Below are 24020 nucleotides of genomic sequence, written 5' to 3'. Positions count from 1 at the left end.
CTACAGATAGACAGAAATTGCCAGACCTTCTTGACTCTTTATAATCAATAAAATACCGAAACTCAATTTATGTATTAAAGATTGCTCAGACCAAAGCTCTGACTATTCACCAGTGCTACTAACTCAGTATGAAAAGCCAATTATTTCGGGCGCCAAGCCAACGTTATGTAATATACACACTAATTGGTATAAATTCAAAAGTACTATATAGTGAATAAATTCGACCCAAAGCTTAAGCACATATCGACAGGTGTTGTGTTAGACTGTGAGGTTGAAGATTTCACAAAAATAATTCAAAACGCTGCGTGGAAGAGTACACCAAATACCCGTGTGAATCCATAAAATGTGCAAGCTTCGACGGAGTTGGCAGCAATCTGGATAAACTTACAGCTGATAAATCCACCGATTATTCAATCTGGAAAGCTACAAGAAATATGAACAAACAAATAAAACATGTAGCACTATTAAAACTAAACGAAACTGCATGAGCCAAAACGAATGAACAGAAAGCTGCCGTATTTGCAAATCATTTGAGAAACACATTTACGATGAGTATGAGATAAACTGTGAAAATAGTTTGTTGGATCCACACATCAGCATTTCCCGTTACTATTAAAGAAATTAAAAATCTTTTCGGGAACACAAGGCTCAAAAAAGCACATGCATGCATTGCATAAAAAAACTTGTAAACATTATAAACAACGCATTATGCCTAAGATACATGCCATCGCTATGGAAAATATCTGAAGTCATAATGATACCTAAGCCGGGTAAGCCAGTACACGATATTACATCATATAGACCAATTTCGCTGTAGTAGAATGTAGTCATAAATAGGCTAAAACCACTAATCGTTCATAAACACCTGATACCAACACATAAATTTGGCTTCCGTGACCACCATTCAACAAATGACCAGGTACACCAAATTTTTAATTTTGTTGAAAATACAATTGATAAAAAGAACGTTTGTACGGCGGCCTTCTTCGTGTCTCAAAATTTTGACAATGTTTGGCATACGGGTCTGCAGCTCAAATTGAAATACATGATACCCAAACAATTTTGCGAAATAATTGTTTCGTACTTAAAAGATAGAGACTTCCGCATTAAACAAGAGGATGCATACTCAAACTTGCAACCAATAGAAGGGGGTGTTCCTCAGGGAAGCGTGTTGGGGCCAATGCTTTATTTACTTTTTACCAGTGACCTCCCATCTGACTCTAGTTATGTGACAGCGACATTTGCGGATGACATAGCTTTGTTGGCAGCTGGAGAGTCAACTTCAGTATCTTCTCGACGAGTGCAGACAGCAGTTAACGCAATTAGTAAGTGGGCATCTAAGTGGCGCATCAAATTAAACGACACCAAATCAATTCATGACGGCTTTACCTTGAAAAAGGTAACCTTAGATGCTAAGCTACGCTGGAAAGAGCATGTAAAAAGAAGGAGCGAGCTTGAAATGAAATTTGGCAAACATGGTACACCGATGGCTCGAAAATGTCGGAGGGAATCGGTGCAGGGATCGCGGGCCCACGTACTAAGCTCTCCATACCCATGGGAGAGTTCCCAAGCATTTTGCAGGCAGAAGTTTTTGCCATAAGTCGGTGTATAGAAATAAACCTCCATCGCAACTATCGCAATGAAAGAATAGCCATTCTCAGCGATAGTCAAGATAGTGGCGCTAAAAGCGATCTCCTCTTACGAAATCAAATCGCTATTAGCGCAGGAGTACAGGGAAAGGCTGAACAGCCTTGCAGAACGTAACCAGGTACACCTAATTTGGGTGCCTGGTCACAGAGGTATAGCCGGTAATGAACTGGCGGACGAGCTAGCCCGCTCCGCAGCCTCCACCAAGATGGTGAGACCAGAACCCTTTATTGGGGTAGGTCCACAAACCATAAAGGAGCTACTCCGCAAAAAAAAAGGAGTGGGCAGGGAGAAGCATTGGCGGCAAACGCACGGTATGAGACATGTCAAGTTGCTAATGGGAGGATACAACTTGAGTAGGTTCAAGGTTGTATACCGGCCACTGCAAGTTGAATAGGCATCTGTTAACTGCCGGTTCTGCGACTTGGAACCTGAAACCCCGGAGCACCTGCTGAGCGAATGCACAGCAGTCTGTAGACGCAGGACTAAGGCCCTCGAAATAATGTTTCCGGATAGGGATCGCATAGCCTCATTAGCGCCCAGAAGTCAATTGAACTTCATCAATGCGCTGAGACAATAGACCAAAGGTTAGTTTTCCGAATAGAATTCCTTTCTGCAATGGCGGCCTTCGGCCGCGCTTCAAAAAAATAACCCTCGGTCGGACCAACACCTGGGCGTGCTCAGTTCTTTTGCGTTGAACTACTTTTTTCGTTGGCGCCTTCGGCCGCGCTTCCAAGAAAATAACCCTCAGTCGGACCAACACCTGGGCGTGCTCAGTTTTTTTGCGTTGAACTCCTTTTCGCGTTGGCGGCCTTCGGGAGTTCTTCAAACAAAATAACCCTTGGTCGGACCAACACCTGGACGTGCTCAGTTTTTTTGCGTTGAACTCCTTTTAGCCCGATCCAACACCGGGATTTATCAAGATAATGAGAATTCTGAAAGATTTTACATTACTCATCACACGATAATGAATTTAGTTAGGACGTCATAATCTTTCTTTTTTCTTATTTTTATTCCATTACAAAATATGGTAACACTAATTTTTTGCTTGTTTACAGCCATTTCTTATTTTATGAATAAATGGATTTTAACTAAAGTCTGATATGGAATTAAAGTTATTTTTGCACTATTTAATATAAAATAAATGATTAGAAACAAATTAGTGTAGTGTTAGTGGAAATAAAAGTATAATAAAATAAAAGTAAAGTATAATATATAAGTGTAAAATGCATTATAGGCACGATTTTGATTACTTTGGAGGAGGGGTAAAAAAACCGAATTTTCCGTATAAATGGGGTATGTGCGGATAGAGGAGCTTCTCCAGAGAAGAAATATCCAAAAATAATATAAAAATAACTTTTATTTTTTTAAGATATTCACGATTAAAAGTTCAAAAATTTGCACTAATAACACATGGTATTTCTCTATGTTTCACTAAATTTTTTCACGTTTTTCACTCTGTATATTTAAACACTCTAAACATTGAAATAAGTTCATATTTCACTTTTATTTTGCTATATTTTACCTAAATGTATTAATTTAAAAATCACTTAGCACACTCATCGTTGAAAAGGTTAGATTGTTTACAATTATGAAGAAAACGAGCCTTGCCACATCTTAAACAGTAAATATGTTGGATTTTTAAAAATTTTTCTTTGTTTGTTTTTTCGCGTGATTCTTTTTTCAATACTAACTATAAAAAAAAATACTTTCTGCATACATATGTATATGTCGTCACCTAAAATGCAAAAGGCCGTAAATAATAAAAAATTCAAAATTGACTTTTTGATTGATTACACAGCCACACAAAAAAAAAAAAGTGTCCGGATCTGGGGTCGAGACATATGTCTTCCTATGTATTTCGACGCGCTGAATCTAAATCCGAGTTAGGTTATGTAAGGTCACGTCAATCGTAGGGTGCGAATCTTGCAGACATTGGTATTTGTATATAAATTTGCTCTTAAGGCAGTATATTATGATTACTTTTACATATATTGGTGATTTTAGGAGTTTTTTGAGGTTAGGGACGAACCTGGTCGTGCAGGCCCAATTCTGATGTCGGATTTAGATTCAGCGCGTCGAAATACATAGGAAGACATATGACACGTTCACAAATCCGAAAAAAAAATTTTTCGTGGCTGTGTTAGGTTAGGTTAAGTTAGGTTATGTAAGGTCACGGCAATCGTAGGGTGCGAATCTTGCAGACATTGGTATTCGTATATAAATTTGCTCTTAAGACAGTATATTATGATTACTTTTACATATATTGGTGATTTTAGGAGTTTTTTGAGGTTAGGGACGAACCTGGACGTGCAGGCCCAATTCTGATGTCGGATTTAGATTCAGCGCGTCGAAATACATAGGAAGACATATGTCTCGACCCCAGATCCGGACACTTTTTTTTTTGTGTGGCTGTGTTATGAAGTACATACTTAACCGAAACACGTACACAGCAAATTTTATATGCATACGTCCAAAAATAACGACTTTATAGGCGAGAATCAGAAGGCCGCAACTACAACTTCAACAATTTCATAAACCAAAAAGCCGTAACTACCCTTTTTGCATTCTCTTTGATTCAATTTCAATGTGACACATTGTGTTATCCGTAATTACAGTTGTTTTCATTATCTTTCATTCTTTATCGAATTGTGTTATTGTGTTACTGCCTTTATTCCCGGAATAAAACAAAATTAATAAAATGAGTACTAATTGTGAAAATGGTTGTAATGAAAAACTTAAAAAAATAATAAAAGGTCTGGAAATATAATAAACCGATTGAAAGGAAAAAATACATGGGACTATCGAAAGGCATTATTAGTGAAAAAGCTCCAAGAGAACTTAAAGCTGGATGTACTTCAAAATTCTGTGAGAAAAGTGATGTACGGAATTGTTCTACATTTCCCGAAGAAAACCGTAAGGAAATATATAATGGGTTCTGGGAAATGTCATGGGATCAAAAAAAATGTATGTCGTTAATCTTGTTGAACGCGCAAACATAAAGCGAATTGGTGTTGAGAACTCTAGAAGATCAATTACAAAACGTTACTATTTAAAACATCATTCTAAACGTGTTCAAGTGTGCTTTCATATGTTTTTATCTACGCTACAAACATGTCTATGAAGTTTATTCTAAAGACTGCGAGACTAATGGAGTAGTTCATGTATCTTTTCCAACATTTATGGCAGTATTAAAAAAACAAAACTGTTGTATATTTAAGCCAAAAAATTATATGTGCGACACCTGCACATCATACGAATCGAAGAACTTATCCCAAGATCAGTATGACATTCATAGAAAGGATATACAAGACATGAGAAATGAAAAGTTAATTGACATAGAAAACGCAAAATCAGGATTACGCTTGTTGTTATGCATTGACATGCAGGCAGTGAAATTGATTCCGCAGACAAATGCAAATGCCACGTACTTAAAATGAAATTACAAGTGCACAATTTCACAATTTATAACGTTATTTCACATGAATCTGACAATTTTGTCTGAGACGAAACAGATGGTACCCTTGTTGCTTCTACCTTTGCTACATGTATAATAAAATACATAAAAAATTCCATTAAAAAGTCACCAAATATTCATCACATAATTATATATTCCGATGGTTGTTTCTACCAGAACCAAAATGTAATTCTCTCTAATGCAATATTATCTTTATGTGTTCAAGAAAACATAACGGTAGAACATAAATATTTAATAGTGGGACATACACAAATGGAGTGTGATTCGACCCACTCCCTCATTCAAAGAAAAATCAACAAGAGACAAATAAATTTACCATCTGAGCTGTCTGGCTTGATTAGAGAGTCTCGAAAGAACCCATTTCCTCTAAAAGTGCACCATGTTGATTACAAGTATTTCCTTGACTACGAAAGTATTCCTAAGCGCTACGTATCTATTCGACCAGGTAAAACTTAACACACATGTATAAATTATGTATAAAAAACTCAGTATCTTCAATACAGGCAAAAAATCCGAAGAGCCAACTGTTAATATGATACGTGGCTTGGCATATGATCCATCTGGAATAATTTATTATAAAACAAATATCAACGACGATTATAACGTTTTGCCACAACGTACACAACAAAAATTTAGGGACATCGAATCTTCAGTTACATACCGAAAGAATATCAATATCCAAAAAGAAAAGGGAACACCAGCAGGAACTTAAATTTTTACTTCCAGCTGACTGCCACAGCTTTTATGATAATATACCCTTTACATCTTAAACCTATTCTAATTTGCTATTTGTATTGCAGGTTTTGTTGTTTTCAAATGAATTATTTTGTTTTTCTTAACCAGTTTAATTTAATTTTATTTTCTCAAATTAAATGTATTAATTAAATAATTTCTTTTGTGTTAAAATACTTACAATAAATAGATACAAAAAGACATAACTTGTTAAAAACTTTTTCAGTTACAGCCTAAAAGCACATTTTTTTATTTTAAGCATTGCTTTCATTTTATACACAATTTTTTTCACGGCTTTTTGGTTTCAGAAAAATAGAGTGCAAAAGGCCGTAACTAACATTTCTTAAAAACTGCTTTTTCCCATTAATTTGGTTTTCAGAAACAAATCCGTCTTTGTTTTCTAAACTTAAATCTACAATTTGAATATTTAGCTTTAAGTAGTCTTTAAACTATAACGTTTTTTGCTTCTCCTGTAAAATACTAAAAATGTTAGTTACGGCCTTTTGCATTTTAGGTGACAATGTGTAATATGTGATTTATGTGACTGAAGTACTTTCGCGTAGTACTGCTTTCTGCGTTGGCGGCCTTCGGCCGCCCTTTAAAAAAATAACCCTGGTCGAGCGAATACCCGTGATGACTGAAGTACTTTCGCACAGTACTCCTTTCTGCGTTAAAATAAAAAAAATATATTGAGTTTCGTTATAAAGTGGTTATATTTTTTGGTTATCTTGCACTGATATTGAACAAAATTGAGTTTTCGTTATAAACTAGTTATTATATCTGTCAGCGCTTTCCATTTATATTTATAATACGTTGTTTTGTATATTAGGTGACAATATACTATATACACATAATATTATTATATAATATTACTATATAATACTACTTATTTCTTTATTAAATTAAATAAAGAACATATCCATATGAATGGATAGAGGAATTTTTGGGAAAAAAGGATTTTCAGCGAATTTCCTTTTTATCACATGGCAGTGCTCCATTTCGTCGTAGTTTTTAGCACACACTACGAGTGTAAAATGTAATTTTTAAAGATTTTTTAAATAAAAAACCTGCTAAAAGTGTAAAATGTGGATTTATTTAAAAGATTATAGTGTAACTTAATTAATTTGAAGAGGAAAATGTGAATAAAGTGGGTTTAACGTGGTGAAATAGCTTCTTGAAATGTTCGAATTTTGCGAATTTTTGAACTTTAAGGTCGAATATCTCGTAAACTAAGCGTTTGCGGTACCTATAACCCTATATATTTTTTAATCAGGAGGACTTCCTCTTTCCAACGCTACCTTCAAATCGCGGCGCCAAAGAAATCGGAATTGTGCCATATATGTATATATCGTAATACAAATGTACAAACCAATGTATGGCTGGGATTTAGATTAGCATCCCCGGATTTCGGGGATAAAATGGGTGTCACTGGAAAGGTGGCGTTCTCCAGATCACGAAAATATATACATTTAGTTGCCGCTGATTTATAGTTTTAAAGATATTTGCATTTAAAGTTGAAAAATTGACAACTTTTACATTGATAATTTGTGTATTGTGAGTAACTTTTTCACTTATATTGTGCACTTTTCACTTAAAATAACAATATTTTTTAATATTTGTTGTAATTATTTTATTTATTTATTTTAATTACAACAATAATAAGAAAAGGGTTGCCATGGTTTTTTTTGAAGCGCGGCGCGTTATAGTGAAGTGTTAGTAAGTGAAAAGTGCACAATATAAGTGAAAAAGTTACTCACAATACACAAATTATCAATGTAAAAGTTGTCAATTTTTCAACTTTAAATGCAAATATCTTTAAACTATAAGTCAGCGGCAACTAAATGTATATATTTTCGTGATCAGGAGAACGCCACCTTTTCAGTGACACCCATTTTATCTCCGAAATCCGGGGATGCTAATCTAAATCCCAGCCGAAAAAGTTATTCACAATATACAAATTATCAATGTAAACGTTGTAAATTTTTCAAATTTATATGCAAATATCTTTAAAACTATTAGTCAGCGGCAACTATATACATATATATTTTTTCGTGATCTGCAGAACGTCACCTTTCCAGTGATACCCATTTTATTCCCGCAAGACGATGTTTTAAAATTGAACCCCTCAATTTGTAGAACCCTCGGAGAATCGATATAATTCCATAATCTGAAATATAACTTACTTTTATTAATCGCGAGCACGCTTCGAGTACTTGTCCTGCCATCTTACAGCTCAAGCGAGTAATATTTACTTCAGATTCATTCTTAATATCTGGCACACCGATTGTACTACCCGGATAGTGAAATCGGTAATAATAATCTGGTTTTTTAATATGGCTGGATACGATCCTTTCCACTGAGAGTTTCCTCGAAAAAAAAATACATGCTGTTAAATAAAAGACCGTATTTTAATTTAAATAAACAAATAGAAAACAATTGTCATTCACATTTTGAATATAAAGATGACCACCTCATCTCCACGTACATTACACTATTTCCTTTTATTTATAACGGGGGTCACGAAATTTACAACGTTACCGGCTTCTCTGCAGGTAATAAAAGATCGATATCTCGATAATTTTAGTGCAATCAATATTATGAATCGAAAGAGCTTCTGCGTCACTTGGGATATACACCCTTAAGGGTAGTTCCCAGTTTTCAAGAAATGTAAAAACTTCATATCAAAAAACGCTTAAGAAATGTTCAAGAAAATTTGCTGCGGTGAATTTTCATGTGATAGTATGCAAGTCTACAGAAATCTAGTACTAATTTTTAACACATTTTTTTTTTAATAGAATGCGTATATGGTAATGCTGGTTTGCGAAGAAACATCATATTTTAAAGGAAAATCAAAGTAATCATAAATTCATTCTACAATTAGTTAAAATCATTATTAAGAAATATAGGTCATTTTGAAATGTTGTATGAAACTTACCAAGGGTTGGGTTTAGTTTAGTATCTCATTTTCATTGCTTATTCCTCTTAAATTCCTGCACGGATTTTTTCAAATTTATATAGCACGGATAGCCAATGAATTAAACTTTGGTTTAAATGTAAATTTATTGTTAAATGTTAATTTGTTTTTTAGATATAAGTAAGCAAAAAACGCACATTTTCACATTTGCTCAAATAATGGCTCTCTTCTTTTGAGGTTTTTGTTGCACTGCTTGCAAAAAATTTAACCAATTTAACACACACACATTCTTTGAAATATGTTTAATTGAATTAATGATAAATTATGAATTTTAAGTTGCAATTTTATGTACAATTTAATAAATAAAGCAGCTTTCAATTACGTGTTATACTGTTCATTGAAATGTAAGCAAAATTACTGAATATGAACTGTCAAACGACGAAGAAAATAAGCACAAAAGGGAGACAGTAATAACCCAACGAATCAAAATGGTAGGTTTTATATACATTTGGGTTACTTTACATAGGACTCGTTTCGGATCGATGGTTGTAAGTATTAACACATGTGAAAAGGGGTGGGGTGGGGTGGGGTGGCGTGGTAGGATGGCTCCTTAAGGCCACGCTCAATTAAGGTTATGCTATATATTTTAATAATGGAGTAATACGTTAGTATTATGGAAAAAATGTTGGTTGGGTTACTTCTGTATTAACGGTATATTGATTTCAATGGAATTCAAATTTTTATTAGACTATATTCGCGTGCCTTATTTAAAACGTGTTTTTACAATTGGGAATTTTAAATCAAATTAAATAAAATCACTTTATAATGATGTCAAATAACCAATCAGGTAAATATAATACGTTATTTAGCTCTCTGAAAAGTGGGCAATATACATATTACGTCCATATAACGAAAATTTGGAATAAAAAATCGCGCGATTTTTTATTCCAAATTTTAGCCTGCGGCGCTTTTCAGAGAGCTTTGAAATTTTCTTTGAAAACAGTATTATATAAAATAATATCTAATTTTTTCAAAGATGATGATATTCCATCCACGAGCGCTGCAGCAGTAATGTGTCGTGATGCTACTACAATACAGCAGTGGAATGTAGTGAAAATGGTGAAATACTTGGGCTCACATGAATTATGTGTAGCATTTGCTGAGGTATACGGCCTGTTGCCAAAAAGTCGGCTTTGTGCCATTCACAAAACGCAAATGGCATTGCACAAACGCCCTCCATTAGGGTACTTCAAATGCTCTAGGGGCAATTGTAGGTCGAAGTCCCTTATTTCAAGGGCAGCGGGCACGTGGTTTGAAGGCGTCAAACTAAGCTTTCCCCAGGTGTTTTACCTGATGTATTGTTTTGCCCACCGATTTAGGCGGGAAGATATTTATAGGGAGGACTATGCGAGCGTTGAAAAGAAATTCTCATCTGCCACTATCTCCGACTGGTATAGCTACTGCAGGGAAGCAGTAGTTATATTTCAGTTAGACCACCAAGAATTCAAAGGGAAGATTGGTGGTCCAGGAAAGGTAGTGCAGATTGACGCCAAAGTAAATTCGGAAAACGCAAATACAACAAAGGTAATAATAATAATTTATATATAATGCAATTATGTTTATTCAAATACTTTTCTTTTTTTCAGGAAGACGCGTAGAAGGGCATTGGGTCCTGGGTATGATAGAGGATGGCAGTGAGGACCTCAGACTGGAGGTATGCCCGGACAACGTAAGTTCCGCTGAGGTCCTCATCCCTCTTATTCGCAAAAATGTTCGAGAAGGAACTACTATAAAAACAGACTTTTGGCGCGCATACGAATGCCTCCCTGAATATGGTTACATCCATAAAAAGGTTAACCATAGTGACCCTGCCAATCCCTTTATCGCCGAGGATGGCACAAACACACAAAGAATTGAGTCTCATTGGCGTGTGGTAAAGAGACTTTTTTACAAAGACAACTACAATAATCCGGCAAACTTTGCTGATGTTATAGTAGAGTTTTTATGGAGGCGGGAAATGCAAAAAAAAAATACAGATCCATTTAATGCTTTACTGGCTGTTATTAAATACGTGTATAACACGAAATAAAAAAACTAAAACATACAAATGAAAACACAATTTTATTATTTAGAGGGTCTTGTTTAAATGGTTGGTTGGGTTATCTTGGTACTTCAACTACTTGTATGCATTATTACTGATACATATACAAATTTTAATTTTCAGTGTTTTTATTATTTAAATAAAGTGGATTTCCACTTTAATTCATTGAAATAATAATAATAATAAACATAGAGTCACTCTATGCGTAAAAATACATACATTTTATAATAATTACTGAAAATTGTTTCGAAAAACTACGATTTTACACCATTTTCAGGAGGCTGCCCTAGAGCCCCCCGTGGTCCTAGGGGGGGGAAGGGTGCTATTATTCAAAAGCTCCATTCATTACCTTTCAAATGAGGGGGGTATCAAGCCCCCAGCCCCCTCCCCCTTTGCGCAAAACCTCTTCAAAATGAGATACTATACTAAACATTCCCCCTTACCAATTATCAACCAATGTATTTCCACAGATAAGTATTATGCAGTATAAGTATACAAAGAATGTTTGTTGTTGTTTTAATGTAAATTCAATCCCCGTTGGGATGGTAAATGTCATTTGTGGTGTCGTCGATGTCATCTAACGGTAGGCCCAAGAAACGTGCTGTTTCGACGGGGTCGGACCAGAGGGAGGAAGGTGTTAGATGGGTAGCGTTTGTAGGGCATGCAAAGAGGTGGTCAGTGTCATGCGGAGACTCGTTGCATGCAGAACATACATTGGGTATGTCAGGGTCTATTCTGGATAAGTAGGAGTTTAAGCTGCTACAGTATCCAGAACGAAGTTGCCCAAGGGTCACACGCGTTTCTCGCGGCAGCTGGAGCTCTTCGTCTGCGATGGGTGGTGGTTTGACTCCAAGAACGCCATTCACGGGAAGGGACTTGGTGAAGGTGTTGATGGCTCCGCTGTGAATGGCGGTCAGCACCTGTCGAAAGTTATTTGCGTCCGAAGTCCGGTCGGCGCACTGTACGACGTCGTCGACATAATCCAGGAATGACCTTTTGATGCTCCTAGGAGGCGGTTCCGCTCCAAGCAGACGGCTGCAAGGGTGATTTCTGCGAAAGCATCCCAGCAGGAACTGCTTGGAGAGGAGTTAATTATGCTCCTTAACTGGGAGTATAAGCGTCTCACTGTGGAGGTGTTCAATGGGAGACATCAAAAACATCCCGTAGTGGTCCGGAGTGCAGTGTTATGACAGGTCTGTAGTTTCCTCATCTGCGTGCCACTGCATCCAGGCGACCATATGGGAGCTGCGTAATTGAGGACTGGCCGGCCGATTGCCTTGTATGTTGCCAACAACGTTTCTTTGTCTTTTCGCCATGTGCTGCCGGCTAGCGATTTGCGGATTTTGTTGCGGCTCTGTACCTTGGCGATAATCGCGGTCGTATGAGGAGAGAAGGAGCATAGACTGTCGAATGTTACATCTAAAATCTTAGGGTTATTGACAGTCGGAATTTTGACGCCGTCGACTGCAATGTTAAGTTCAAGTCTATACTCCTTCGTCCAGTTTGTGAATATGGTCGCTGTGGATTTGGTGGGGGAAAGTGTGAGATTTCGTGCAGTGAGGAAACGAGAAAGGTCGGAGAGGTAGCTGTTTACCTTCGAACACATGCCATCGATTCCATTGCCCGACACCAATATCGTGCAGTCATCAGCGTACGAGGTTATGGAAACTCCCTCTGGTGGTTGAGGGAGTTTCGAGATGTAGAAATTAAACAGTAGTGGGGAGAGGACACCACCCTGCGGAACCCCCTGTTTAATTCTTCTCAGTTTAGATGTTTTACCTCGAAATAGTACGGATGACTGACAACCGCTCAGATAGTTCATGGTCCACCTCTTTAGCCCTGGAGGGAGCGTAGTTGTTTCGATATCCTGCAGCAGAGTTGTGTGATTGACCGTGTCAAAAGCTTTTGACCGGTCCAACGCTACGAGGATCGTTCTTTCCCAGGGTGGTTTCTGGTTGAGGCCACGAACTATCTGGGCGTTTATGACGAGTGGTCAGCGGCAGATTGAGGACCTTGGTGAGATATCCTACTCCCGTCGAGCTTAGATGCTTTAGCATTAGCATGTTGATTCCATCACGGCCAATTTATATGGATGATTTTGCTTTGCTAATGACACCCTGAACCTCCTCATCGGTGAAAGTAAGTGGCGCGCCGTCGTTTGGCATTTTGCGCAGCCGTCGGTTTACACATCGTTTAGCTTTGTCTACCGAAGGGTGCAGTGTGAACTGCCGGCTAAAATAGCCTGCGCACTTCTTCGGGTCCGAAGAGGCATGACCATTGAATTGAACTTCAACTCGGTCGTCATGTCTCTTCGGGTTAGACAGAGCTTTGACAGTAGGCCAAACTTACTCACACCGGTGGAGGGGTTACAGGACTTCAGGTGCTCTATCCATTTCGTCCGCTTATGTTGGTTTACCATACGCCGAATCTCCAAATTGAGATCCCTTATTCGGGGATCCCCGGGATCGGCATGGCGTAAGGTGTCGCGCTCATTAGCTAAACCGGCTGCTTCATCTGGGAAATTGGGGCGGATTTCCGCTATTCTTCTCCGGGATGAAGCGAACTGTAGCTGCTGCGATCACCTTGCGGAATTGACGTTCGCCAACGCATACGTCCATAGGAATAGGTAGAGCGTTGAAGGTGCTCTCAGTAAATTCTGTGAAGCCGACCCAATTAGCTTTGTTAAAGTTAATGTAGGTGCGGTTGTCCACAGAAACAAAATCAGGAGGCTTCTCGATCGAAATAATTATGGGCAGATGATCTGATGCGAGACTTAGCATAGGTCGCCAGGTTATGCTGTTTATCAGACCACCGCTAACAATGGTAATATCCGGCGAGCTATTACAGGTGTCCATAACTCTGGCGGGGGCTTAGTCATTCATTGTGCAGGATGTCGAATCATCAATCTGTTCCGCCAGCTTCATCCCCCTACGATCATTTGACAGGCAGGAATGCCAAAGATCGTGGTGCGCGTTAAAATCGCCTAGTACCAAACGGTTTTCACCACGAAGTAGCGCACCTATATTCAGGTGATATCCTGTTGGGCAACATGTAACTGGGAGGACGTATATATTAATTATTTCGAGCTCGACATCGCCTAACCGGATAGCTATACCCTGACATTCTAGGGTAGTATCCCTGGGGTCGATGTCTTCATCGATTAAGCGATACTGCACGGTGTTGTGCAATATGAAGGCTAGGCCACCACCATTATCTCGCTCGCGATCTTTACGTATAATGATGATGTAAGTGATCCTGGGGGTGAGGGAGGGACGTGTGGGTGGTAGTTGTTGCAGCTGTAGAACCCGCAGGGGCGGTTGTCGCGCTGAGGTGTTGGTAGGCGACGCCACTGTTGTTAGTTGCGGGGGCAGACTCCTGCAGCATGGGGCAACGTACGAATCACTCCACTCACGTGTGGGGCGCAGGCCGGAACACGCCGAAAAGTGACACCAGCCAGTACAGGAATTGCACTTGACGGATGTCACATTCCGACGTATGACGGCCTGACACACGGAACAGACTGTGCGAGGGACCAAGAGCTGCTGGTTGGTGTTTGCACGAGGATTGGAACGGGATGAAGGTTGGGGGGAGGGGGGGGGGAAGTCAGAAGGGGAGCTATGTTGCCTGGTTGAGCCGTTTTGCGCATACGCAGCAGAAAAATTCCTCCGGTCCCGGGTTGGATTCAATGCCAGCGCGAGTCAGGAGGATACGGAGCAACCCTGCTGCAAGACATTGCTCCAGTGACGATAAACACAAATTAACACTTACCGATCCAAACGGGGCTCGATCGCCGAAAGAACAGCCCTTGGTCGGATGAAATCCGAGTCAATTCCGGTGCGTAGAACCGGCTGTCGTGGGAAGAGTTTCTTTTTTTCTTTGTTTTTCTTCTATTGCTCTTCTTATGTGAATCATTCACAATGCGTAACCTGCTGCCAAAATTACTTGACTTCAGCTCAAGATATAAGGAATTTTTTTTCTTGAGCATTTACTTGAGAGCTGGAAACTAACCTTTAAGCTTAGCACCCAGCTCTCACGAATTGCAAAATCTTCTTATAAAACAAAACGCTTAAGATGGGCCAATTGTTTCCGCAGGAAATTTTCTTGTGCTAGTATGCAGTTCTGAAAAAATCTAGAACTAAGTTTTAATACATTTATTTTATAAAATGCGAATATGACAATGCTGGTTTGAAGGAAATTCAAAGTAATCATTAAATTCATTAACAATTAGTTAAATTCATTATTAAGAAATATAGTTCATTTTGAAAACTTGTAAAAAATTTACGAATTTTCATCCACATTCCTTAAATTGCAATGAAATTATTTATATACTTACACACATAAGTTTATTATCTTTGTTTATTGGATTACAGCTCAAGAAATAAGTAATTTTTTTCTTGAGCAATTGCTTAAGATGTATTCATAATTTATGTCATATTAACTGTATTGCCATGCCTTTATAGCATACTAACTGTATTGTCATGCCTATTATATATGGAATACTAGTTAGTTTGCCATATATATTAAGCGATAAGTTGTCACTTCAGCTGTTTGACAGCGCAGTTTTCATTTCTATGAAAATTTCGAAGAGGCAACATATCCCATTTGCACATATGCCGACGGCATTTTCATTTCGGTAATATGAAATTTAGAAGAGTGAGTATTAAGACGGGTTTGTTATATTACATAAATAAAGTACATTTTCAAAATAAGTTTTTTCCAAATAATTAATATTTAGTTTCATATTGTTAATTACAGGAAAATAGTTGGTTGGAAATGAGCGAAGTCTTAAATTTAATAAACTTATAAAGCATAAATCAAAATATCATTGCTCATATTAAATTTATTATTTTAATTGATATATAAACTGTATGCCACAATTATTATATAGCAGTCCAAAAATATGAATTCTCATTTTTCCCAGAAATACATTTGAAAAAAAGGATCTTTCTCCTATTTTGCACATAAAATATTTAAACAGTTCAAGAGCTCAAAACATGCGCTACATCAGCTGGAACCCAAGAATGATAGAGAAAGAGATTACGCAATGCGCATGTTTGCTTTCAGTCAGCTGTTCTTGCTGACGTCACGGTTGACTTATTATTCGCCCGCGCTATTGAAAGTGATTCACCCTAACAGGCAGGAGTTCAAATATAGGCTGCGTTCCTATATACTTGGTCACAGCGAAGGAGCGATCACAGAAGAAGGCAATGTTGAAGTCGACAACACACCAGATTTGGAAGGAAATTACTTATCTCTAACCGGTAATTATCAAAATATTAAACATACATAGTATTATAAACCTAAAACTACAGAAAACATTATTATATAAAATTGTATTGATGTTAACAAATGCAAATATGCACTTACATACAAACTAAGTTTTTGCATACTAAGCACTGTTTTTTATCCTAATTATAGTAATAATAATAACTAACAATTTATTCCATTTATTGATACACATGTATGTATGTTTATTATATTTTTGCAGGTAATATTTTTCAACGTGTGTCAGTTGATCTGAATTCCACTGACCTAATCGAAAAAAATGATGACTTGGAGATTCTCAACAACGACGGACTTGAAAATTTGGCAGGGTACATCTGCCACAAACTCGGTAAAGACAACCCCGAAATTTGTGCCAATTCTGAAAAACGTTCGTCCCATACTTGGGTGGATCACCTTTCTGAAGGAGGACTCTCAAAACCAACAGATATATTGATGGAGCATATGAGAGCCTTGCAAGCAATATTTGACGACGTCAATGGTAATGATTTGCATATATGTACAAATTACGTCCAGAAACACATAGATTTAAGTGATTTTGTAAATTGCAGCTCGAAAATAAAATAATTATTTTTCAGAGCTAGAATATATTTTAGGATTCGTTCCTTAAATAAAAACATAATTGAACATATGTTTAGTAAAAAAAGAAAATTAAATAAAACAATAAATTGATACTTGGTTACAAAATATTCAATCTTTTTATTTACATAAATGTATATGGTTGAAACAAACACAGCAAAGATTGTCTATTTTTAAATAATACAATGAAAATTCAATTAAATGAATATGTAGGTTAATGTTCACTATAAAATATTCACTTATATTGATATCTTTTATTAATATTCACTTATATTGATGTTAAATTTGATGATATTCTTCTTATTGCAAGAAAAAAACAACCAACTGAAAATCAGCTGATTGTAAGTTGGTCAACCGTGACGTAGATGCGCAGAACGAACAAAATTTGAACTCGTCATTGCGCAATCTTGTTTCTATCATTCTTGGCTGGAACCTACCTACCCTAAGGCTTTGCGCAAATGATTATGTTATGATAACAAATGCCCACATACAGAATTGGCAATGGCAATAGCAATTGATTTGACAGTTAGTAAGTTGTAAAAATAAAAGTTTTTAAGAAAATGTCAATTTCACTAACACATGGGTATTACTATTACTATTACAAAAATTAATCTGAAGATTAGAAAGAAAAAATTATTTTATAAAAATTCTTCAAAATCGTCGATAGTATCGACAGTGCCGTCGACAGTTTGCGAACTCTACTGTAGACAGTCATAACTTCGAAGTAGTAGATAATTTCATCTATCTTGGAACCAGTATTAACAACAATAACAGCTTCGGAATCCAACGCAGAATGAGTCTTGCCAACATGTGCTACTTCAGACTGAGTAGGCAATTAAGAAGTAAAGTCCTCTCTCGACGTACAAAGACCAAATTCTACAAGTCATGGTGCAGTGACATGAACATTGACAACATTTAATAAGCCGGCTTTATGAGTTTTTGAAAGGAAGATTTGTGGTTCTTTCCGCATAGGCAACGACGAATACCGCAGTCAAGTGAACGAACAACTGTACGAAATGGACGACGACATTAACATAGTTCAGCGAACTAAGAGGCAACGGCTACGCTGGATAGGTCATGTCGTCCGAATGGATGAAAACACTCCAGCTCTGAGAGTATTCCACGCGGTAACAGCAGAGGGAAGCAGAGGAAGAGGAAAACCTTCAATCCGTTGGAAATACCTGATGGAGAAAGACTTATCTACACTTGGTATCTCCAATTGGCACAAAACAGTGAAAAGGAAGAACGACTGGTGCGCTGTTGTAAATTCGGCTATAAACACGTAAGCGGCGTCTACGCCAATAGTGGAGAAGATACGCGCAATTATGTTTTTAATTAATTTTGGTAAGCTATCAAAATTATTGGCCAGGGGATTTACTATATAGAGCCAACCGGAAGTTTTGAAATCTTATATTAATTTGTAACGTGGCTTTTACCACCTTACAATAATTTACGTCAACTTCGCTCCACAGTACATCATGTACCCTCACCATACCACCATACGTACTAAACTTCACCGCATTGACTACGCACCCAACTCACCCTCACTACGATGATGAAAGCTGCTAGAGCTTTCCACCATACGTACTAACGCACCATACGCATACAACTTACCTCGCTACGGTGACGAAAGCTGCGCGATGCTGCTATAAAAGCAAGTACTTTACACCAAATGCGATCATTTGCTCCAGCTCGCCGAACCGGACGGTCGCCCAGCATCGCGCAGGAAAATAGCAGTAAGCAGGGGGTAAGTGCATACCGTAGAAGTAGATATTTCGCAGGCATTGCGCAGAAAAGGCATCACACTTCGGTGTGATGCCAGTGCATACCGTAGAGGGTTCTTCGCAGGCATTGCGTAGAAAAGGCATCACGCTTTGGTGATGCCAGTGCTCGCAATGACTCTGCCGTAGAATGGGTACTTCGCAGGCATTGCGCAGAAAAGGCATCACGCTTTGGTGATGCCAGTGCTCGCAATGACTCTGCCGTAGAATGGGGTACTTCACAGGCATTGCGCAGAAAAGGCATCACCGAAGCGTGCTCGCAATGACTGCCGTATACCATAGAATGAGGCACTTCGCAGGCATTGCGTAGAAAAGGCATCACGCTTTGGTGATGCCAGTGCTCGCAATGACCCCGCCGTTTTGTTAGGTTGGTATCGGTACGCGCAAAGGCTCGACCGTTACTATGAGGGGTACAGCTGCGCTGCTTCGAACAGCGTCAGTACCACTGCTTACGTACCGTAGGGCACCGTTATTAAAAACTAACGTGACTAACAGGCGACACGTAAGTGGAGGACAGTTTTGAGAGTTAATAGCTGGAGGCCAACGAAGACGGTTGGCTATTAATGAAATCTCTCCTACACAGAGGAGCCCGTTCGTTTTCATCACCGTGCCAGTCGCAACAAGCGTCAACGCCTGGCTCATCAATTACGTTCATTTTCACCACCGTGCCAGTCGCAACAAGCGTCAACGCCTGGCTTACCAATTCCGTTCATTTTCATCACCGTGCCAGCCTCAACAAGCGTCAACGCCTGGCTCATCGATCCCGTTCATTTTCATCACCGTGCCAGTCGTAACAAGCGTCAACGCCTGGCTCATCAATTCCGTTCATTTTCATCACCGTGCCAGCCTCAACAAGCGTCAACGCCGGACTCATCGATCCCGTCCATTTTCATCACCGCGCCAGTCGCAATAAGCGTCAACGCCTGGCTCATCGATCCCGTTCATTTTCACCACCGTGCCAGTCGCAACAAGCGTCAACGCCTGGCTTACCAATTCCGTTCATTTTCATCACCGCGCCAGTCGCAATAAGCGTCAACGCCTGGCTCATCGATCCCGTTCATTTTCATCACCGTGCCAGCTTCAACAAGCGTCAACGCCTGGCTCATCAATCCCGTTCGTTTTCATCACCGTGTCAGCCTCAACAAGCGGCAACGCCTGGCTCGTCAATCTCGCTCGTTTTCATCACCACTGTATACATCACGCTGGTCTGGCTGTCAAAATAAGGGGTGGGGGTGTGGATATAACTTTACGAGGATAAAACTCGTCTCTTTTTTGCTAAGGGTTCGTGGGTCCCAAGGCTGACCCTGGAGCGGCTGAGCATATCTCAGCTATGGAGGAAACCACATTACAAATGGCGCCCGAGCAGGGACCTGACTTTGTGAGTGACAGTGAAAAACATGAAACGGTCACCAACGCTCATGACTCAGGTTCGCCGCGCCCCCCACACAATCATAAGCATCGCAGTATTCCAGCGAATAAGGCTCTAATGCTTGAGACGGACACGACCAGTTGGATTTATTGGCTAAAGAAGGACCGATTAGTCACCGAGTGCAGACGACACCACATCGCTGTCGAAGGGCGCACCGTAGCAGATCTCCGTAGCGAGCTGAGCGCCTGCATCCGTGCAAAGCGCCACAATAAATCCACGGAGGACCTAGTAAAACTTTGGAAAGGGAAATGAAGGTAACGCCACCATACTTGTTCCAACCACAACGGTAAGAATCCCGAGCAAAGCGATAGCAACACGTGCCGACATCACATCGGCTGCAAAATTGCCAGATTTGGAGGTTATAAACTCCGTGTGGCGATGGAACATACGCTACAGCGGTCGCGAAAATTTACACGACTTTTTAGAGCGATGCGAGGAACTCGCCGAATGCTACTCTATAGCAAATAACCAGCTTCTTGCTACTATGCCGGAAATTTTGCAAGGACAAAGCGCTGCAATGGTTTCGGAGTAAAACGCAACGCCATCAACACGTGGGACGACTTTCGTTACGAGGCTGAACGGTTCTTTACCGAAACGTCACCTCGCACATCTGGAAGAAACCATCCATCAGCGCAAGCAATTTCCCGAGAGAAGGGCAAAGGATTATGTGCTGGCTATCCAAACGCTTATTCGCCAACACCCGAAACTTCGCGATGAAGATCACACCGAGCGTATATAATGACGGTCTAAGGGTGGAATATCGCTTATATGTCCGTCGGAGCGATTTCAACAGCGTAGACGAACTACTCGAATTAAACGGAAGACTACGAATTGTTAAGAAGCGAGGAGGCCAGGCAAGCAAGAAACACCAATCACTGTTTGGACGGCGGTAGGTACTAAGTATTGCTGCGAGAAAGTTTGTTGGCGATGTGCTGTCAATAACTGAAGGTACCAATGTCGCAACCAGCCAGCAAATATTTTGCTCTCGCTGGACGCGGCGGAATCATGTCTCGAGACTGCAATTGTCCAACACATGCGACGACGTGAGCCACTCCGTCCGTTCCCAGTACAATAGCACTCAACGCAACGATTCCGTACCCAGAAGGGAAACAAGATGGCCGTTATTATTCGCCCATTACTGTCGCAGGCATGCAGATAGAAGCTCTGGTGGACACCGGAGCCACGCTCACATATTTATATCGGTAAAGAACTTCAACGTCATCTAGATAAGCACCAAATTAAAGCCAGACGCCAGATCCGTCGCATTCAGCTAGCTAACCAGACGTATATACCTAGCACGAAAATGTATCCTGTTACAATGGAGCTGGGTAACAAGTCTACGCGACTACTTGTATCAGCTCTACCGACGCTTTCGGAACATGTCATCTTAGGCATGGATTTCTTAAGGAAGCGAGACCTGACTATCACCATCGATGGCCAACCTCTAACCGCTACACGCCTAAGCACACCGGCACCCACCGATCATCTTGCTATGCTAACCGAGAGGCAACTTAACGCACCAAGCATACCAGACGCATACCCACTTCCTCAGATAAGCACGATCCTAGACCGTTTGCTCATCTCTTTCCAGATAAACGAAATGAAACACGTAGTCAGCGGAATGCCACACGCATCGGGCCGCCATACCAAGCGCCAACCACAACCACCAGATGAGCCTCAAAAGCCACAACCACCACCGGAAGCACGACTTCGTGTGCACACAAATGCAACCGAGGTGCACCCGTTGCACGCAATAAGCGTAGACGTCACCGGATCACCCGCCCGAACTCGCCCGAGGGCATCCAAGCAGCCCCAGGAGCACAGCGGCAGCAAACAGCAACCGCGGACGGACATAAAACCAGCCGAACTAGAAGCATTGCCGCGGCAGACGCCGCTCAGCACGAACGCCCGTAAAATACCACCAGACGAGTTGTGCTACGACAGGACTGCGCGCCGCCCAAACCTCGACACACCCCGTAGGCAGAACAAATGCTCAGGTGACGCTCTCAGAAGATCGAAGCGAAGTGACGGCTGCAGCTTCAATCCGACTCGTCCAGCGAGGCACTGCAGCGAGTACCGTCACGGCCGAAGCCAGCATTAATAAGCAACTTGTAAGGAATGCGCAATGAAAATGAATGTAAACGCATGCTCGAACGACGATGGGGCGTCTGCCCCAGCAATTGACAAGACCAACGTCGAGACGACGCCGCCTCACCCAAAAGCGACGCCAACCCCGACGACGACCCGGCCTCCAACTGCCGAGATCAGCGCACAACCGGCCACGCCTGACACATCGCACCAAGAAGTGACACCGGTGACCGAAATCCCAGGGTTCCTGGAAGGGCTGGTAATGACACGACAGGCACTTTATCAAGCGCCGGGGGCCGACGTCCAGCCCTACAGAAGCTAGAAGGCGACCGGGTTCTGGTGCGATACGGCGAGAACAGATGCGTGCTTCACTTATACGAAGTAACACCTCAGAGCAGCCGTTATAATTAAGTCATTAGCTTCTTTAATTAACGTGGCTTTTACCACCTTACAATAATTTACGTCAACTTCGCTCCACAGTGCATCATGTACCCTCACCATACCACCATACGCGAACTCTGTGCGGATTGCACAGCCGTAGAGGCTTGGGTCGCGGTATTGCGCAGGCAACATGAGGCCACGTAACGCGTGGTCAACTCCCTATGAGTCTTAGGCCTGAGCAGGTCTTAAGATGGCTCCATCCATTGCATGTGTTACACCTGACCGAGGTGGAGTTTGGATGGAGCCGTTTTGCGCATACGCAGAAGAAAAATTCCTCCGGTCCCGGGTTGGATTCAATGCCAGCGCGAGTCAGGAGGATACGGAGCAACCCTGCTGCAAGACATTGCTCCAGTGACGACAAACACAAATTAACACTTACCGATCCAAACGAGGCTCGATCGCCGAAAGAACAGCCCTTGGTCGGATGAAATCCGAGTCAATTCCGGTGCGTAGAACCGGCTGTCAAATGGGAAGAGTTTCTTTTTCTGTTTTTCTTCTATTGCTCTTCTTATGTGAATCATTCACAATGCGTAACCTGCTGCCAAAATTACTTGACTTCAGCTCAAGATATAAGGAATTTTTTTTCTTGAGCATTTACTTGAGAGCTGGAAACTAACCTTTAAGCTTAGCACCCAGCTCTCACGAATTGCAAAATCTTCTTATAAAACAAAACGCTTAAGATGGGCCAATTGTTTCCGCAGGAAATTTTCTTGTTCTAGTATGCAGTTCTGAAAAAATCTAGAACTAAGTTTTAATACATTTATTTTATAAAATGCGAATATGACAATGCTGGGTTGAAGGAAATTCAAAGTAATCATTAAATTCATTAACAATTAGTTAAATTCATTATTAAGAAATATAGTTCATTTTGAAAACTTGTATAAAATTTACGAATTTTCATCCACATTCCTTAAATTGCAATGAAATTATTTATATACTTACACACTTAAGTTTATTATCTTCGTTTATTTGATTACAGCTCAAGAAATAAGTAATTTTTTTCTTGAGCAATTGCTTAAGATGTATTCATAATTTATGTCATTAACTGTATTGCCATGCCTTTATAGCATACTAACTGTATTGTCATGCCTATTATATATGGAATACTAGTTAGTTTGCCATATATATTAAGCGATAAGTTGTCACTTCAGCTGTTTGACAGCGCAGTTTTCATTTCTATGAAAATTTCGAAGAGGCAACATATCCCATTTGCACATATGCCGACGGCATTTTCATTTCGGTAATATGAAATTTAGAAGAGTGAGTATTAAGACGGGTTTGTTATATTACAAAACTAAAGTACATTTTCAAAATAAGCTTTTTCCAAATAATTAATATTTAGTTTCATATTGTTAATTACAGGAAAATAGTTGGTTGGAAATGAGCGAAGTCTTAAATTACTAAACTTATAAAGCATAAATCAAAATATCATTGCTCATATTAAATTTATTATTTTAATTGATATATAAACTGTATGCCACAATTATTATATAGCAGTCCAAAAATATGAATTCTCATTTTTCCCAGAAATACATTTGAAAAAAAGG

At 39.8% G+C, this 24020-nt stretch overlaps 2 protein-coding genes across 3 annotated transcripts in view; one reads left to right on the top strand and one right to left on the bottom strand.

Annotated features, from left to right (window-relative positions):
• Positions 1 to 8421, bottom strand: part of LOC120781456 (methionine aminopeptidase 1D, mitochondrial) — a 39717-nt gene extending 31296 nt beyond the window's left edge. Inside the window, exons 1-2 of one of the 2 annotated variants that reach the window (XM_040113672.1) lie at positions 8343 to 8421; positions 8041 to 8243 (exon numbers count right to left, since the gene is read on the bottom strand). In XM_040113672.1, the coding sequence (XP_039969606.1) occupies positions 8041 to 8082 (42 nt within the window). In that variant the 5' untranslated portion in view covers positions 8083 to 8243; positions 8343 to 8421. Of the gene's footprint in view, positions 1 to 8040; positions 8244 to 8304 lie in introns of both variants that reach the window. The other variant, XM_040113671.1, reaches the window with a different exon arrangement.
• Positions 1 to 24020, top strand: part of LOC120781455 (transcription initiation factor IIB) — a 348751-nt gene that overhangs the window by 276492 nt on the left and 48239 nt on the right. The window lies entirely within an intron of this gene.

This window comes from Bactrocera tryoni, unplaced genomic scaffold (assembly GCF_016617805.1).
Source record: "Bactrocera tryoni isolate S06 unplaced genomic scaffold, CSIRO_BtryS06_freeze2 scaffold_7, whole genome shotgun sequence".
NCBI lineage: Eukaryota > Metazoa > Arthropoda > Insecta > Diptera > Tephritidae > Bactrocera > Bactrocera tryoni.
The sequence above is the reverse complement of the archived record's forward strand: the minus strand, read 5'-3'. Positions and strand labels throughout refer to the sequence as shown.